At 48.9% G+C, this 18,142-nt stretch overlaps 1 protein-coding gene across 1 annotated transcript in view; it reads left to right on the forward strand.

The window, feature by feature from the left end:
• The window catches only part of UNC13A (unc-13 homolog A), a 139,034-nt gene that overhangs the window by 78,776 nt on the left and 42,116 nt on the right, over positions 1 to 18,142 (forward strand). Inside the window, 7 exon segments of the mRNA XM_060275227.1 lie at positions 7,883 to 7,951; positions 10,659 to 10,748; positions 11,062 to 11,196; positions 12,699 to 12,832; positions 13,266 to 13,351; positions 14,726 to 14,852; positions 15,880 to 15,976. Coding sequence (XP_060131210.1) covers positions 7,883 to 7,951; positions 10,659 to 10,748; positions 11,062 to 11,196; positions 12,699 to 12,832; positions 13,266 to 13,351; positions 14,726 to 14,852; positions 15,880 to 15,976 — 738 coding nt within the window.

Consider the following 18,142-nt stretch of genomic DNA (forward strand, 5'->3'; position numbering starts at 1 on the left):
CCAATTGAGAGCAGGAAGCTCCTGCAGCCAATCGGAAGCTGTGCCTTGGTTTTTGAATAGTTTCAGGAGTTGAACAGATTCCCGGAACAGATTAAGTTCGAGAACCAAGGTACCACTGTATTATTATTATTATTACAGTCATACCTCGGTTACAGCATGCTTTTGTTTGAGTACTTTCAGTTTAAGTACTCTGCGGACCTGTCTGGAACGGATTAATCCACTTTCCATTACTTTCAATGGGAACGTTCTCTTCAGGTTAAGTACACTTCAGGTTAACTACAGACTTCCAGAACCAATTACACTCATACTTTGGGTTAAGTACGCTTCAGGTTGAGTACTCCATGGACCGTCTGGAACGGATTAATCCACTTTCCATTACTTTCAATGGGAAAGTTCGCTTCAGGTTAAGTACCCTTCAGTTTAAGTACTCTGTGGACCGTCTGGAACGGATTAATCCACTTTCCATTACTTTCAATGGGAAAGTTCGCTTCAGGTTAAGTACTTTCAGTTTAAATACTCCGCGGACCTGTCTGGAACGGATTAGTCCACTTTCCATTACTTCCAATGGGAAAGTTTGCTTCAGGTTAAGTACGATTCAGGTTAAGTACAGACTTCCGGAACCAATTGTGTACTTAAACTGAGGTAGCACTGTATTATTTTGTTGTTGAAGGTTAAGAACATTGCTACCAGCAATATATCACAGCTTCTACAGCCTACATATAGGAGGAGTATTTAAAAGGAGAGTTGTCACAATAGCGACCCGTAGTTTCAAGTAGAAGTTGGCAAATGTGTCCTCTTTTTCGCTCTTCAAAATATGGCAACCCTACCATAATCCCACGAACACAAGCCACACCACACATGGGACACCCCAGATGAGAGATTGTCTGGGGACGTGATGTACACCATCTTGCGTTCCATGATGGAAGAAAACTCATAAGATAAATGTGAAACTATAATTTCCACCAATCAAGAAGCAAAGTCTGAAATACCTCCGTGCTTCCCTCCGTGGCTGAAGCAACTCAAATTTTCATGTTCGCAGAATGCCTGGCTTTTGTTATGAGTGAGGCAGTCCACACCCAGCCTCAATATGTTGATATATAGATATATCGATGTACGAAGACGACAACTAAGTCAGGAAGGCTTTAGGAGGGTGGTGGTTTGTGCCTTGCGGGAGAGGCGTGGCAAAGTCTGGAAAGGTGCCGATCCTGAGATCACTTCCCTCGGTACAACTACTGTCGCCTTCTAAGACTGAGAAGGCATACTTAGTGAAGCGCTGTGCTAAGGAGACATTTTGAGCCTTGTCTCGGAAAGCAGGATGGAGAAAGTGAGCTTTCACACCAGACAGGTGGAGAAGGAAATCCAGTCTGGGAGCCAGGTTGGCAAACCATGTTCTGGGTTGCAGCTGGATTGGGAGCTGGGGAAATGTTTGGAGGGCAGAAAGTTAAAGTAGAAGGGGAAGGGGAACCTGCTGGGATACTGGAAAGCCAGCCGCTGGAATTTTTTCGTTGGTCTTTCTGGAACCAGGGTGGAGAGTGGATCATGACAGGAGGGGCTAGGGGTGGAAGGATCTGTCGATTTTTGGTCCCCTCCCTTCTCATTTCCCCCCCCCACTCTTAAGGTCAGTTCCCCTACATTTCTGCAGCAATTTGCAAAAGAAAAGAAAAAGAAAAAACCTAGTAGAAATTCATATTTCAGTGCAGACCAGCAGTGTAGATACCCAATGAAGCTGAGTGTTGGGAGGTTTGGAACAGATTAAAGAAAGTTCTTGTTCACTATGCGATGCATAGTTAAACTATGGAACTCGCTGCCACAGTATGGGAATGTTAAGGGAGGCAGGAGAGGATATATTGTTTAATAATATCCTTCCTAACTTGCATTAGCAAGTGCCTTTACAGAGTTTACATTCCCCTTTCAAACGTGCACAGCTGTTAGCTTGATGCAGGCTCGCTTAAGCCTCTTAATATTGGATTCCTGGGAGGTCCCCTTATCTCCTCCTTAAAAAGAATAGGCACGACACAATCTTGTGCAAAGTATATAAAAGAAGTTTACTTACACATTCAGTTCACAGCTGGATGCCTGAAGGCAGACTTAGTTACAGATATATAGGTGTGGGTCTACCCCATGTGGGGGAATAATCGCAGTGCAGTCACTGCAGCTCACACGGTGGAGGCAAGGTGGAGAAGAGAGTGTGCTTCCTGCCTTGCCCTTTTGTTACCTGGTGAGGTCACGCCCACTTCTAGTCACATGGAGAGAAAGTTTGCCCTAGCCCAGGAGGAAACAGGAAGTTCCGACGGGCTGGAGCAACCATCCCCTTTCATGTCCACTCTAGGCATAGCTGCCAAGTTTTCCCTTTTCTCACGAGGAAGCCTATTCAGCATAAGGGAAAATCCCTTAAAAAAAGGGATAACTTGGCAGCTATGACTCTAGGAATGTTGTACTTGGCTGCTATCTATGTATCACATCCCACACACAGGAGGCTGGGGTGCCCACCGATCTTTAAAAGAGGATTGGCCAAATTCGTGGAGGAGAGGCTACTCGCCATGATGATAGCTCTGCGTTAACAGCTACGGTGCTTCTGAAAACCAGCTGCTGGAGATCACAGGAGGGGAGAGTTGCTCTTTTGGGTTTTCTCGCACTCTCACTGCATGCGGTCTTTGTAGTCTTTGCTCAGCATGTGCCGGTGCAGCTTGAAGACTACAAAACCCCATGGTGCTGTGTCAGAGGCAGGGAAGCCCACATAGACCAGCAGCAACGTGGATTTCAGTTCTGATGCGCAGGGAGAGTGTGGGAATCTCAGCGAGGCCCATATCAGTTGCGCTGAGGGAAGTGACCTTGGACACTGGGCCCCCTTCCCGATGACTCCGCCACGCCGTTTTAACTTAACAGGAGTTTTTGAAAACAGGGTTTTCTCTTCTCTGTGCGTTTTCCAAAATGTCGACTGCCGGAGGCTTGTTCACGCAGCAAAACTGGGGGGGGGGGATCTGTGGTTGAGGCCATGCGGCATCAACACGTTAACAGAGATCAGTGCTGGGGGGGGGGGGGTAAGGTTTGCACGCAACCCAATTCTGAAGGCCAGCAACAACAGCCCTGCCAAGTTTGTCAAAGGAAACCAAATGTATCTCTGGGGAATGTAGCACGATTTATTGACCGCAACGTGTGTGTGTAAGCAAGCCTCCGACTCTGCTTCTGTATAAAACCGATTCTGTTTTGCGGTTAGGGGTGTGTTTAGCCCTCGACAGGACTGTCTTTGTTTTCTGGTCTCTCGTTTTTCTCCATCGTGGCTTCAAAAAAAAAAAATCAATCATTTTGATAAAGCAAATGTTAGGCTTTGTACAAACCGTGTTTCTTTCTTTCTTCTTTTTCCCTCTCAGAGAGAGCCTAAAATTTGGGCGTTTTCCCTCTCCCCCCAAAAAACCAGACTGTGTCGCTTTAACCCTCTGTGTGCCGGTGCTAAGGGGTGCTACGGAGGCTGTGTTGTGGCGGATGCGCACCCGTGTTCTTTTTGTTGCAAGGATTGCTTTTTTGTTGTCTCTCGCAACCTTAGCGGTCAAGGGAGATGCAGGAACCAGGGCTGGGGGTGGGGTGGGTGGGTTGAGGGAAAAGGAGGGTTCAGCTAAAGGGGGAGGGAGGGAGCAGAGGCAGTGGGCTATGGAGAGGTGTTCGTTGGTCCATGTTGGGGGTGGAAGGCAGACCCTGGAGGCCGGCCAAATACATTTTGCTAACTGGGGCAATAGGCAAGGTTAGTGTGTTGCTTCCCTTCTTCCACGTAATAATAATAATAATAATAAATTTTTATTTATACCCCGCCCTCCCCAGTAAAAAACCGGGCTCAGGGCGGCTCACACCAACAAAACCACCATAAAACATAAAAACAGTTAATTAAAATACAGATTAAAATACAGTATTAAAATTTAAAGTGCAGCCTCATTTCAAGTAGTCCATAAATCCAGGCCATGAGGGAGGAAAGCACAGGGGTCAGGCTAAGTCCAACCCAAAGGCCAGGCGGAACAGCTCTGTCTTGCAGGCCCTGCGGAAAGATGACAAATCCCGCAGTACGCAACTGGGTCTCCCTTTAGCTCTGGGAGTCTGCACAGTGTGACAGGCTGAAGCTAGCTTCAGAACCGGTCACTGGGACAGCGCACAAACCCACCCTGGCAGGCAATTGCTTCTCACTTCAGCACCGGAGGGCTGGACAGCTCCCTCCACGGGTGGCCTTGTTGACCATGTGTGTCATCCCGTCCCCCCACGTAATCAAAGAACAATGGGAGGACGACATAGGCTATGAAATCAACCCTACCCAATGGACCAGAATGTGGTCTAAACCTCCCTTTGAATCCATATCAATGAAAATGAAAGAACTCCCTCTGAAACTCACTTACAGCTGGTACCTAACGCCAAGGAAATTAGCACTAATACGCCCAGCAACCTCACCAAAATGCTGGAAGAGGGTGCACCTCCACAGGCACCTACTTCCACATGTGGTGGGAATGCCCCCAAATCCAACTTTTCTGGACAATAGCTGTCAGGGGGTTGTTGCGGCTACTCTCGAGTAAAGACGCTCCAGTCCACACTGTCTTTAAGAGTTTTATTGTTCATACTATTTACAGTGCAGAGATAGCAGAAAACATGTTCACCTAGTCACTTTCAGAGTCCGGCAATGGCTTCCGTCTGCTTCGGGGCCAGCATAAAAGCCTGGGCACTCCGAAACGCCGCCCCTTAGCCCTACGTGTGGGCGCGCGCCTCAATTCGGGCGCCGGAAGGAGAGGTCTCCCCTCTTTCTGGCTGGGCTCCGACGTCTCGCTGAGCCCCTCATCTGCTGTCCCCCGGTGCCAAGGCTCTGACACATCTCTGAGCCCTTCCTGCCCGCTCTGTTCTCCTGAGCATTGCCAGGGCTCAGACACCTCACTGAGCCCTCCCTCCATTCCGCTCCATTCCTCACTCCCTCCTCCTGACTTGCTGCTCATGCTATCGCTGGGTGAAGTGCTGGTCAGGATGACGGGGGGGAGAGGCTCCCTGTAGGGAGTCCCCCTAACAATAACCATAAAAGAAATATGCAAAGTAACTAAGCAAGGATTAGAAATAACCCCGGAATTGGCCCTACTAAAAATCTTCCAAAACAATAACGACCACTCACATCACAAAGAACTTATAACCCACTTACTCTCAGCAACCAGAAGCACCATAACCAGATACTGGAAAGACCTGTCGGGAGTAAGCATGGACCAATGGTACCAGATAGTATGGGAAACAGCCTTATTAGAAAAATTAACCAATAAGCTGAAACTGACACAGGGACAAATGGAAGAAGACGCCTTCGCCCCAATATGGCTCCCTTTTATCACATACGCAGCCCAACAAGACAACAAGAATCCACCAGCAGCATACAAATCAATATGGCACACACACACGAAAACAAAAATAAAAAATTCCTTCAGTAGCACCTTAAAGACCCACTAAGTTTTTATTTTGGTATGAGCTTTCGTGTGCATGCACACTTCGTCAGATACACTGAAACAGAAGAGCCAGACCCTTATGTATATTCAGAGGGTGGTGGGGGTGGGAAACAAAAACATGAAAACAAAGTTCACAACTTCACCACAACCAATCACAAATGAACAGCCACACCCGAGGCCAACCCCCAACCTCTCTCACCACCAAAGGAACACAAGCGGATAGCAAAGAGAACCAGCACAAGCGACGCTGACACAAAACCCCACGCATACATTAAGCAAAATAGAAATATCGCCTCCCCACCCCCACCCCCACCCACCATGGCCCCTCCACCTCTTCCCCCCTTTTCTTCCTAATGTCACGCTCATGTCTCAGCAAATGAAACTGGTCTATAGAAAATGCAACTTGGAAAAAGAGACATTGCATATGCTTTTGTAAACCAACAAATCTTTAATAAAGGAATTGTAAACACACACAGACACAAGTCCAACATGAAAGAAGGCCCCCAGCACTATCACTCCCTCCCAACGGATTAGGCTGTTCTTCATGCCGTCAAAGAATTTAAGAAGAGAGAAGAAGGGTAACCCTGACAGATCACCAACTCCCCGAAATACAATTTATCTTCCAGATAGATTGCTCATGCACTTTTGGCACCCCAGTACACCTTTCCTGCCACCGTGCACAACTGCTTGTCGTGACGACAGGCCTGACGTCCGTTTCTTAATATCGCCGTGCAGCGTTGAGAGGGCGGGGGGGGGAGAGAGATGCCCTCTCCACTGGGCACCACGGCGCTTCCTTTGTGCCTGTGGCGACCCTGCCTTTCGCGCTGCGCATAAGAGCGCATGCATAGCGTTATTAAGAAACAGGGAAGCAACCCAGTGCGGAGTCATAGATATGGGGGGGGGGCATGGAGGGCAGATGTCAGGCAGATAGTGGGGTACGGGGACTTAGCTTGTATCACGATTCAATTGGGCGGGGGGAGATCTGGGGCGGGGGGTGTCGCTTGGTGGGGATGCAGGGGGGGGGCGACCTCCTTCTAAAGGACTGTTCTCGCTGTCTGCATGCCATGTCGCAAAAACGCTGAGTCCTTCGTTCCCTCCTGCTTCGCTCAAGAGTCTTTGGTGGGTGGGTGGGAATATCTTGGTGGAAATGTCATGAGTGCGGGCGGGGGGGGGTGGCACATAGCTCAGGCCAATCTCCATTTCACACGTGGGTCAAAAAAATGGGATGAGGGTCCCTCACCCCCCCCCCAAAAAAATCCTCTTCTGGAGGAAAGGTAACAACACGAAGTGGCCCTAGAGCCCTGTCATGATTGCATCTCAGGGACCAGATAAGTGGAAAGGTATGGCGCTGTGGTCTAAACCACAGAGCCTAGAGCTTGCCGATTAGTAGGTCGGCGGTTCAAATCCCCCTGATGGGGTGAGCTCCCGTTGCTCGGTCCCAGCTCCTGCCAACCTAGCAGTTCGAAAGCACATCAAGTGCAAGTAGATAAATAGGTACTGCTCCAGCAGGAAGTGAAACGGCGTTTCCGTGCTCTGCTCTGGTTTGCCAGAAGCGGCTTTGTCCTGCTGGCCACATGTCCTAGAAGCTGTAGACCAGCTCCCTTGGCCAGTAAAGCGAGATGAGTGCCCCAACTCCAGAGTCGGTCACGACTGGACCTAATGGTCAGGGGTCCCTTTACCTTATTGCCCACTCTCGCTACCACACACCAAAGCAAACCAAGCAGGGACAGTCTGGGTGAAGAACTTTCCCTGGGTGAAGAAATTGCAGTTTCTCCAAATCAGGCGCTTGCCCTGAAGGCTGAGCCCAGGAATTCAACAGCTGCTGGCTCCAAGTGTTAACTCTCAGCAGGAGGAGAAATAGACCCCTTGCTGCAGCTGCTTCAAGGGGACCCCTTTGAAACCTGTAAATGCAGAAGAAGTGGGGGGGGGAGTTTCATGGCCAGAGCTTTTGGAAGCTCTTCCCCTGCCCCTCAGCCACAAGAGTTATCTCCCGCCCAGGTCTAGGGTACTGCCTGCCCCCTTTGAGGAAAGCAAGCAAGCAGAGATGGTGCCTAAGGAGACTAGATTAGGAGGGAATTTAAACCGTTTGTAGACTGGTGCCCAGAGGAGAATCAATGGGTGCTGTGAATTCCACACTCCAGGGAGCAAGGCATTGGTTCAGCATAGATTGCCCCAATAAGGAAGGTGCTTAGCTTTTCATCACAATGAAAGGTCCCTGCCCCAAGGTGCTTGCATTTTCTCTCTCCAAAAATATATATAAAAAAGCCAGGATTTCCTAATGGAGAGGGTCTGGGGTGGGGTGGGGTGGGGGGCTTGAAACAAGTCCGAAAGGATAGGGTGGGAGGTTTATTTGTGGGGCTAGGGGGGTGGTAGTGCTGCCCATTCTTTGACTTCATTTACCTGCTTCTGGGGCCTGTCTCTTTTTGCAGAAAGAACGGTTTGTCAAACTTTTGGATCAACTGCACAATTCCCTCCGGATCGATCTCTCTATGTACCGGGTACGTTTGCGTGTATGAATGCTTGCGATTGAGAAAAGTGTTGTGGAATTCTGCTCAAAATTGATCCAGAGCAGAACTCCGACAGAGTAAAAACTTAAACACTCCTTTCTCCTTATGGGGTATCCAAGAGCCCGTATAGAGTCCTTAAGTAGGTTCCCTATCGGAAGGAGAAAATAACAGAGGCCAAGCAGAGAATATTGAGAAGCAAAGCAGCTAGTAAGCCTGATCTTTATTAATCTGTTGCAACAGGGTCCTCACTCACTACAGGCAGGAGGCAGGAGGAACCCAGAACAATGGTTTGCAAGCCCTTATATAGACTTCTGAAATTGCCCACCCTGTAGCTCAAGACCACCCCCCAAAATATCATACATACATCACAGAAGGAGGCGGTTTACAACAGGAATCCCGTCTGTCAGGATACCTGACAATGGTCACTGATTGCTTACTTGGGCAGCCTGGCCATTCTTTTGTGATGGTAAATACTTTAATTCCTGAATCCAGGTCCCAGGCTCACCCTATTCATGCACAAAGATGCCATTAGGACAGGTAAGCAAAAGACAATGGAGAGGTTTTTCCATTTCCTTCCGCCTTGCAGAGGAACATTTGAGGTCAATTTGGGAGAGTCAAAATAGTTTCAGGATTGTACTCCTGTGCTATTTCAGACACGTGGTTTACATACTTATGTATGTGTTTGCCTTGTAAATTTATGAACATTTAATTTACATATTTGAGACCTTAAATTCTTACAACAACACGTTGCAGGATTCCCAAAAAATAGACCAGAGGCAATTGTATTTCATCCAGCGGAGCTTTACTGCTACTGAAGGCAAATGAGCATCATGGTCACAAATCCAAATACATTCAGGATTGGCCCTGTCCATAAGAAATCCAGTTGCAGCAGACTTAACTTAAACTTACAATAACTTATAATAAGTCTAAGCCTTAACACTAAGCATACTATATACAGAACACCACACCAGAAGGAAAAGAGATAGAAAGGGAAAGGGAAAATCACTATCAGGGTTATCTGAAGATTTGTAAGATGAAATTGCTACCTATTCAGGTTGAGTAATTTAATATTTTCAGGGACGCAGGTGGCACTGTGTTCTAAACTACTGAGCCTCTTGGGCTCGCTGATCAAAAGGTCGGCGGTTCGAATCCCTGCGACGGGGTGAGCTCCCGTTGCTCGGTCCCAGTTCCTGCCCACCTAGCAGTTCAAAAGCATGCCAAAAAAGTGCAAGTACTGTAGATAAATACTAGGGACCCAGGTGGCGCTGTGGTTAAACCACTGAGCCTAGGGCTTGCTGATCAGAAGGTCGGCGGTTCGAATCCCTGTGACGGAGTGAGCTCCCGTTGCTTGGTCCCAGCTCCTGCCAACCTAGCAGTTCGAAAGCACGTCAAAATGCAAGTAGATAAATAGGAACCGCTACAGCGGGAAGGTAAACGGTGTTTCCATGTGCTGCTCTGGTTTGCCAGAAGCGGCTTTGTCATGCTGGCCACATGACCTGGAAGCAATACGCTGGCTCCCTCGGCCAATAATGTGAGATGAGCGCGCAACCGCAGAGTCGGTCACGACTGGACCTAATGGTCAGGGGTCCCTTTACCTTACTGTAGATAAATAGGTACCGCTCTGGTGGGAAGGTAAACAGCGTTTCCGTGCACTGCTCTGGTTTCACCAGAAGCGACTTAGTCCTGCTGGCCACATGACCCGGAAAAACTGTCTGCGGACAAAGGCCGGCTCCCTCGGCCAGTAAAGCAAGATGAGCACCACAACCCCAGAGTCGTCTGCAACTGGATTTAGCTGTCAGGGGTCCTTTACCTTTTTAATTTAATATTTTAGGAAAGGATATAACAAGGATAGGAAATGAAATGAAATGTAATGATGCAAAAATTAATTCTGTAAACCAATAGACGGGAAGGTGGGAAGTCGTTAGGCTCAGTTGAGCCAAAGAGATAAAAGAAGAGGGTATGATGTTACGTAATGCGATTATATGTAAAACCTATATATATATATATATATATATATATATATATATATATATATATATATATGTCTAAACCTTAACACTAAGCATACAACGTACAGAACACAACAACAAAAGGAAAAGAGATCGATAGAGAAAATGAAACTCAGGCTCCTTCTGGCCCTACAGTCAAACCTCGGTTGTCGAACGTAATCCATTCTGGAAACGCGTTCGGCTTCCAAAATGTTCTACAACCCAGGCGCGGCTTCTGATTGGTTGCAGGAGCTTCCTGAACTCAAGCAGAAGCCGCATCAGACATCCAGTTTCCGAAAGACGTTTGAAAACCGGAGCATTTGCTTCTGGGTTTTCGACGTTCGGGAGCCGAAAAGTTCCAAAACGGATGTTTGGGATCCAAGGTTTGACTGTATTTTTTATAGCCAGCGTGACCTTGCCAGAAAGAGATAACAGGACCAGTTTAAGCCAGCTGTACTCAGTTTCTCAGAAGGAGTAACTCAAACATCACGAATCTTTTGCTTGCTTCTTTCACATAGAGAAGCTTGCAGAACCCTCTTGAATTGAGTCAAATAGGAAAGATCTCTACACATAAGAGCAATACTTTGTGCACTAAGAAATGCAAACTGACAAAAGGAGCTCCGGGTGGGAGGGGGTTGTTCACTAAGTTTAGAAGTGCAAAAAAGGGGGGGGGATGACCTATGCCCTCTGTCTGCTTTCCTCCCTGGCAGAATAACTTCCCTGCCAGCAGCCCGGAGAGGTTGCAGGACCTCAAATCGACGGTGGACCTCTTGACCAGCATCACTTTTTTCCGGATGAAGGTAATGACCGCAAGTAGCTGAGCCCTTGTCTGCGTTTCCCAGCCCCACTGCTGAGTTAGTGGGGGAGAGCTGTGCGTCTCAGTGGCGTTGCAGGGGGTTGGACTAGATGACCGCTGGGGTACCTTCCAACTCTACAATTCCGTGGTGTGCCTTGGATGGAGGAGGACCCGGTTTCGGTCCCCAACGGCATTTCCAAGTATAGGGCAGGGGAAGAGGCCTGCGCTTTGCCCAGAGACCTGAGCTCCTCCCTCCCCCTGTTTGGGGTTTATGTGGCCAGCGCAGGGCCAACATAATGAGTGCAAGTCTCATGCAGGTCCAGGAACTTCAGAGTCCCCCGCGAGCCAGTCAGGTGGTAAAGGACTGTGTGAAAGCCTGCCTCAACTCCACGTACGAGTACATCTTCAACAACTGCCACGAGCTCTACAGTCGGGAGTACCAAACCGATCCGGTGAGCATTGGGGGGTTTCTATCATGCAGGGCACCAAGAGATGGGGGTGGGGTATTTGAGTTGGTTGGGGGGGGGGAGACGGCCCCGGCAGCCGCAGCTCAGTATTCCCTAGGCTTTGTCTGTCCTAAGATAGAGCTGCTGGCATTTTGACGATGCCTTATGAGGAACGGCTTAGGGAGCTGGGTATGTTTAGCCTGGAGAAGAGAAGGTTAAGGGGTGATATGATAGCCATGTTCAAATATATAAAATGATGTCATATAGAGGAGGGAGAAGGGTTGTTTCCTGCTGCTCCAGAGAAGCGGACACGGAGCAATGGATTCAAACTACAAAAAAGAAGATTCCACCTAAACATTAGGAAGAACTTTCTGACAGTAAGAGCTGTTCGGCAGTGGAATTTGCTGCCAAGGAGTGTGGTGGAGTCTCCTTCTTTGGAGGTCTTTAAGCGGAGGCTTGACAGGCATCTGTCAAGAATGCTTCGATGGTGTTTCTTGCTTGGCAGGGAGTTGGACTGGATGGCCCTTATGGTCTCTTCCAACTCTATGATTCTATGGCATTAGTCAAGAAACAGTGTTTTGAATGCGTTGTAAACATGCAACACCAGATAGCGCCAGAGAGCAAAAAAAATTCTAAGCAGTTTTCTATAGCTCCCCCCCCCCTTTGTTATAACGATATAATTTCTGACTTATTTATGGTTACAGGTAGGTAGCCGTGTTGGTCTGGATCGAAGTAAAATAAAAAAATTCCTTCAGTAGCACCTTAAAGACCAACTAAGTTTTTATTTTGGTATGAGCTTTCGTGTGCATGCACACGAAAAGGTATCTGAAGAAGTGTGCATGCACACGAAAGCTCATACCAAAATAAAAACTTAGTTGGTCTTTAAGGTGCTACTGAAGGAATTTTTTTATTTGACTTATTTATAGCGGGGTTTATCCCGCCAGCCCCTGCCTACTGCACTACCACCCCATCCTAGCCGAAAGGCAGTTTGTCAAGCGATACCAAGCAGTCGATGAGATTTCCCCTTGTCCCCCAAAACTAGATCTTCTCTCGAGCCTTGAGCCATTTATTTATTGCCTTTATATAAATTTATGTTTATTATAGTCATATCCTTGGTTTTAGGAGTAGCATTTCCTTACTGCGTGCAAGACATGGGAGGGAATACCTCTATAGAGAGAGGGGGGCGCGAGAGTGCCTCTTCTTAGATATAGAACAGGAAAACCTGCGTGTCTGCAAATGCTGTAGGATCCGAACTCCAAACATTCCCAGCAGCCAGTATGCCAAATATTCAAGGAAGGTGGGGAGTTGAAGCCTAATAAACTCCTTGAGCTAATCTTTGGTCCCCTAATACGATGTCAGCTGCACTTCCAGTTCCTCTTGTCATCGTCCGCCCCCCCCAAAAAATAAGAAAATAACTTTGGGGGTGGGGGCCTTAAAAATGGGAATTGTGGTGATAGCTTTGCTTAATCTGATGTGTCTTTTGTTTGGGGGGCCCGCCCTCCTTCCAGAATAAGAAAGGAGAACTCCCTCCTGAAGAACAAGGCCCCAGCATCAAGAACCTGGATTTTTGGTCCAAGCTTATCACCTTGATCGTCTCCATCATCGAGGAAGATAAGAACTCATACACGCCCTGCCTCAACCAGTAAGACCCTTAAGATCCTTTGCGCGCAGTTCCGCCTGCCGCACGTTAAAAATAACGTTCTATAGCAGGGAAAAGGTGCAGGGTCAAAAACGGGCGTAACTCCCTTACGATGAAAGTTTACAATGTTGGGGATAACAGATCCAACAAATGCTTGGAAGGGGGGGGGACGAGTCCATCGACAGCTACTAGTCTTAATGGCTGTGGACCCCAGCTCCAGTTCAGAGGTAGAATGGAATTTCTCAGGGTCTTAAGAGGAAGGGGACTATCAGGCACACTTCCTCTTTGTGGACTTCTGCTGGACAAGGTGGGCCCAGATACACAAATGTCTGGTCCAGACTAGTCTCGGCAGAGGGTTCGGCCACCCCCGCTGATGTTTGCACCAGGCTTATCCCGAGGAAGTCTCATTCCCGGTTCCTCTGACCCCCTTCGCCAGGTTCCCCCAGGAGCTGAACGTCGGGAAGATCAGCGCCGAAGTGATGTGGAACCTTTTTGCTCAGGATATGAAATATGCAATGGAAGGTGAGTCTTCCTTTGAGAGTTGGGGAAGGGGGGCTGTTTGGAGATCCCTCACTCAGCAGAGGACATTCTCCATCCACCTGTCAGGACTGAGGAGGAATGGTGGGAGCTGCCTCACCCACCCACCCCCATTCCCAAGGGCAGCTATGTGGGGTGTGAAACACAAGAGCAGTCAAGTACAACATCCCTAGAGTGGACATAGAAAGGGGATGTTTGCACCAGTCAGTCGGAACTTCCTGTTCCTCCTGAGCTGGGACAAACTTCCTCTGCATGTAACCGGAGATGGGCGTGGCCTCACCTGTGTGCAGGTAAACAAAAGCACTGGTCTGGCGGCCATCTCTCTCTCTCTCTTTTGACTTCACTCTCAAGCAAGCAACTGCTTAGCCAGAGGTGCCCTCTTGGCCAGCCAAGAGACCACAAAGGAACTGTCTCCCTATGGGATAGTCTCCAAGTGTATATATCTTTTCTAAGCTAATTCTGCCTTCTGGGTTCCTATTGTGAACAGGATGATGTGTGACTGTGTCCTGCCTTATCTTTTCGGAGGGAATAAAGGGGGAAATACCAGGACAATATTATTATAGAGGTTCTAGCGAACCTGAGCAAGCGCACCCGCTGCCGTGAGTTTAAAAGGGGAATGTTAACTCTGCTAATTTGTGAAACTTGTTAACACAAGTTGGAATAGGATATAATCAAATAATATACCCTCTCCTGCATCCCTGAACATTCCCACAAGGAAGACAGTATTGATTTAGAACAGTGGTTTGCAGAGGGGCATAATCCATAGGGGAAAAGCTAGGAAATAATGGGCGAGGCGCAGCTAGAAGAGGAAAGAGGAAACACCAGGAGAGAGTCAGCTGGTAGATTCAGTGTCCTGGGACAGCATTCCTGACCCCCCCCCCACTTTGTCTAAGACTAGACGGGCTTTGAGAGCGGTAGAACAGAGAGCGCTGCGGCGACAAGCTCAGGTTATCCGACATAGGAGTGACGTAGATTACCATATTTTTCACTCCACAAGACGCACCTGACCATATGCGCACCTAGTTTTTAGAGGAGGAAAGGGGGAAAGCCCCATTTTTGGGGGGGGTCAGCTCACAGTTGTGCAGCTTCTTTTGCAAAAGGGAAAAGCCCAATTTTTTGAGGATCAGCTCAAAGATGTTGAGCTTACTTTGCAAAGGGAAAAATCCTGTTTTTATGGGGGTTCAACTCACAGTTCTGCAGCTTCTTTAGGAAAGGAAAGGTAGTCGTTTCTACAGTTTCCAGACATATAATCTAATCAGCCTTTACCTTAACTGCCAGGGGTCCTTTACCTTTAAGAGAAGCAGGGGAGCTGCTTCGAGGTGTATACAGGCTCCTCTCTCCTTTTCTCCTCCTCTGCAGAGCATGATAAGCACCGGTTGTGCAAAAGTGCCGATTACATGAACCTGCACTTTAAGGTGAAGTGGCTGTACAACGAATATGTCACAGATCTCCCTTCTTTCAAGAGCCGCGTCCCCGAGTATCCGGCGTAAGTCCGCGTTTTGTCTTATTGCGCTTTTTTAAAAAAAAACAACAACAACAGTGCTATTTTTTATTGAAACATAAAGAAAGGAGGACAAAACAATGCCAGCTCACATGAACAGATAGATTAGCCCATCAACCCTAAAACAGATAGACCAAGAAGTAGTTGTGATTATTGGCTTGTAATAACACAGAGGTGGGGTTTTCCGCTGGTCACACCAGTGTTGTATCAGGCATGGAGAGCCCTCCCCTCCTTTCGGTTAATTCACAGATAAGAATTAACAAGCAGTTGATAAGATTTATAGTCCTTTTATTACAGCGTCATGTTGCGAGCACAAGTACACAGCTCTCCAAAAGGAAGGCAGTTGGCTAGTCTAATCAACCTTCCGGCTTTCTTCAGAATTTTGGGTGCCAACGGGACTCCTTTGCTCTCCGATACATTCGGACCTCCAAGTCCAGGGGGATGACGACACACCACGCAGTAGCTTTGCAATGGGGGTGCAGGGGGCGGTACACCCTGGGTGCCAAGTCTGGGGGGATGACAAGAAGGCACCCCGCCCCGCCATGGCAGCGCAAACAGCAATCGCGCCGCTGCAGCCGCATGTGAAGGATCCCAGCACCGCTGGCAAACCGTTATGTGCAGCGCGTGTGCAGCGTCGCTACGTACGGCGCATGCGTCGCATGTAGCGACGCCGCACATGCGCCCTACGTAGCGGTGCCCCGCCCCGGGTGTCACGATGCCTTCGTTCGCCTCTGACCCCACGCTCTCAAATTCTGAAGGAATCCCAAAGAAATTCTCAAGTGCCCTGAGGCAGAACGAGGCAGGAAAAAAGGGAGCATACTTTCTTAAAGTGAAAGAGAGACACGTCCCTTAGTTCGGAACAGAATGGAAGTTCAAGAAAGGTCCCCCCCCCCCAGAAAAACAACAACCCACTTCCTTGTTCTCCTGAACCAGATGAGTTTCTCGCTTTTTTTCTCCCCCAAGCTGAGGCTATAGTCTTTTTTAAAAAACCTCTTCATTCTCTATTTTCTAGGTGGTTTGAACCTTTTGTTATCCAGTGGCTGGACGAGAATGAGGAAGTCTCACGAGATTTCTTGCACGGAGCCCTAGAACGGGACAAGAAGGATGGGGTATGGCATCACTCATTCTGCTGGCTCACATCAAGCTTGTGGTCTACTAAGACTCCCTAGATCTTTTTCATGTGTGTTCTACTGGCAACCCACGAAGCCTGGATTATAGCGTCAGATGAGGTTTGGGTGGTGACTTAATCCTGGGTGATGTATCCATACGTTGCCTGAAACGTGTTTAAGGTGGAAGAGAGGTTTCATAATTTCCCTGCCCTCACTAAACATTGCAGACTTTGCACATTGCACAACATTGCACACTTCAGTTCAGAGAGCCCAGCCAAGTATGGTTGTGACCTTTGTTCTGGCAAAATATAGGACGGTGGCGGGTGGGTGGCAGGCAGGGACGGTGCTAGGGTTTTTTGTGCCCTAGGCGAGATCACCTTCTGGCGCCCCCCCATTTACCAGGGTTGTTGACTTTTTTTGGAAAAAATAAGAGTGGAATAAAAATAAATAAAACTAAAAAAATAAAAATAGAAAATAGAAAAAATAGAAAAAATAAAATAAAAAGTAGAAAATAAAAATAAAAAGAGAGTTCCTTGGTTGTTGGTGAGGGGAAGGGGTAATTGCAGTCTCTTTACCTGGCCATCAGGGGCGCGGAAGGGGCGCCAAACTTAGCGGTTTCAGGCAGCTCTCCGAGGCCGCCTGTCAATCAGCTGCCAACTCGCTCACAGCGCAGAAGGGGCCTGCAGGCCTCCCGCCGCCGCTCAGCCTTGGGGCATGCAGGCTCTTAGGCGTGCTGGCGGTGGCCGCCTGGCTGGCTGGCTGGCTCATGGCGCTCGGCCGGCGGGCGCTGTTGCTGCTGTGCTGGGCGCGTGCGCGCTCAATTTCCCCCGCCTCCCCGTCCTTGCAGCCAGCAGCCAGCAGCAGCAGGAGGGAAAGCTGCGAGCGGAGGGTGGCGGGCAGGCTGGCAGCGCCCCCTCCACGACAGCGCTCTAGGCGGTTGCCTAGCTCGCTTATATGGCCCTGGTGGCAGGGAGCAAGTGATTAACCCCCCCCCCAATACCTGGTGCTGAATTAGCTTCAAAGCAATCCATTGCAATCTATTGTGAGGTCGCTGTGAGGATTGGAGAGCCACAAGCTCCTTGCAGGATGAGGAGGTGGGGGGAACAGGTAGCCGACTCCAGGGGCCTTCTGGCGGTTGCCTCGCTGCAAGAAGTGAAGTGACGGGGAACCAGGCAGAGGGCCTTCTCGGCGGCGGCGCCCTCCCTGTGGGACACCTACCCATCAGATGTCAATATGGATAAAGAGCTGCACAACTTTTAGAAGATATCTGAAGGCAGCCCTATATTGGGAGGTTTAATGTTTTATTGTGTTTGTATATATGTTGGAGGGGACGTGGGTGGCACTGTGGGTTAAACCACAGAGCCTAGGGCTTGCCGATCAGAAGGTCGGCGGTTCGAATCCCTGCGACAGGGTGAGCTCCCGTTGCTTGGTCCCTGCTCCTGCCAACCTAGCAGTTCGAAAGCATGTCAAAGTGCAAGTAGATAAATAGGTACCGCTCCGGCAGGTAGGTAAATGGCGTTTCCGTGCACTGCTCTGGTTTGCCAGAAGCGGCTTAGTCATGCTGGCCACAGGACCCGGAAGCTGTACGCCGGCTCCCTTGGCCAGTAAAGCGGGATGAGCGTCGCAACCCCAGAGTCGTCCATGACTGGACCTAATGGTCAGGGGTCCCTTTACCTTTACCTTTATAGATGTTGGAAGCTGCCCAGAGTGGCTGGAACAACCCAGCCAGATGGGTGGGGTAGAATTATTATTATTATTATTATTATTATTATTATTATTATTATTATTATACCCCACCCATCTGACTGGGTTGTTCCAGCCAATCTGGGCAACTATTCCATCCCCTCCAACATTATTACTGTACTAGTGTAATTCAGCCCGTTGAATAAACGGGCGCTAGAACATCCCGGGGTTCAGAGAAGCGCTTGTGCAGCACTTCTCTGAACCCCGGGACCTGTCCTTGTTGTCGGCGGCAGGGGGACAGGAACAAAGGAGGAGAAAGCAGCCCTTTCTCCTCCTTCCTTCCTCTCCCCCAGCCGCCGATAGGAAAGAGACATCCCGGGGTTCGGAGAAGTCTGGCTGGGAGCAGCGGTTGGCGGCCGCAGGGAAACAGTAGGTGGGTGGGGAGAGCGCGCGTGTGTGTGCGTGCAGTCTCTGCATCCAATC

Source organism: Zootoca vivipara, chromosome 6, assembly GCF_963506605.1.
Source record: "Zootoca vivipara chromosome 6, rZooViv1.1, whole genome shotgun sequence".
Classification (NCBI taxonomy): Eukaryota; Metazoa; Chordata; class Lepidosauria; order Squamata; family Lacertidae; genus Zootoca; species Zootoca vivipara.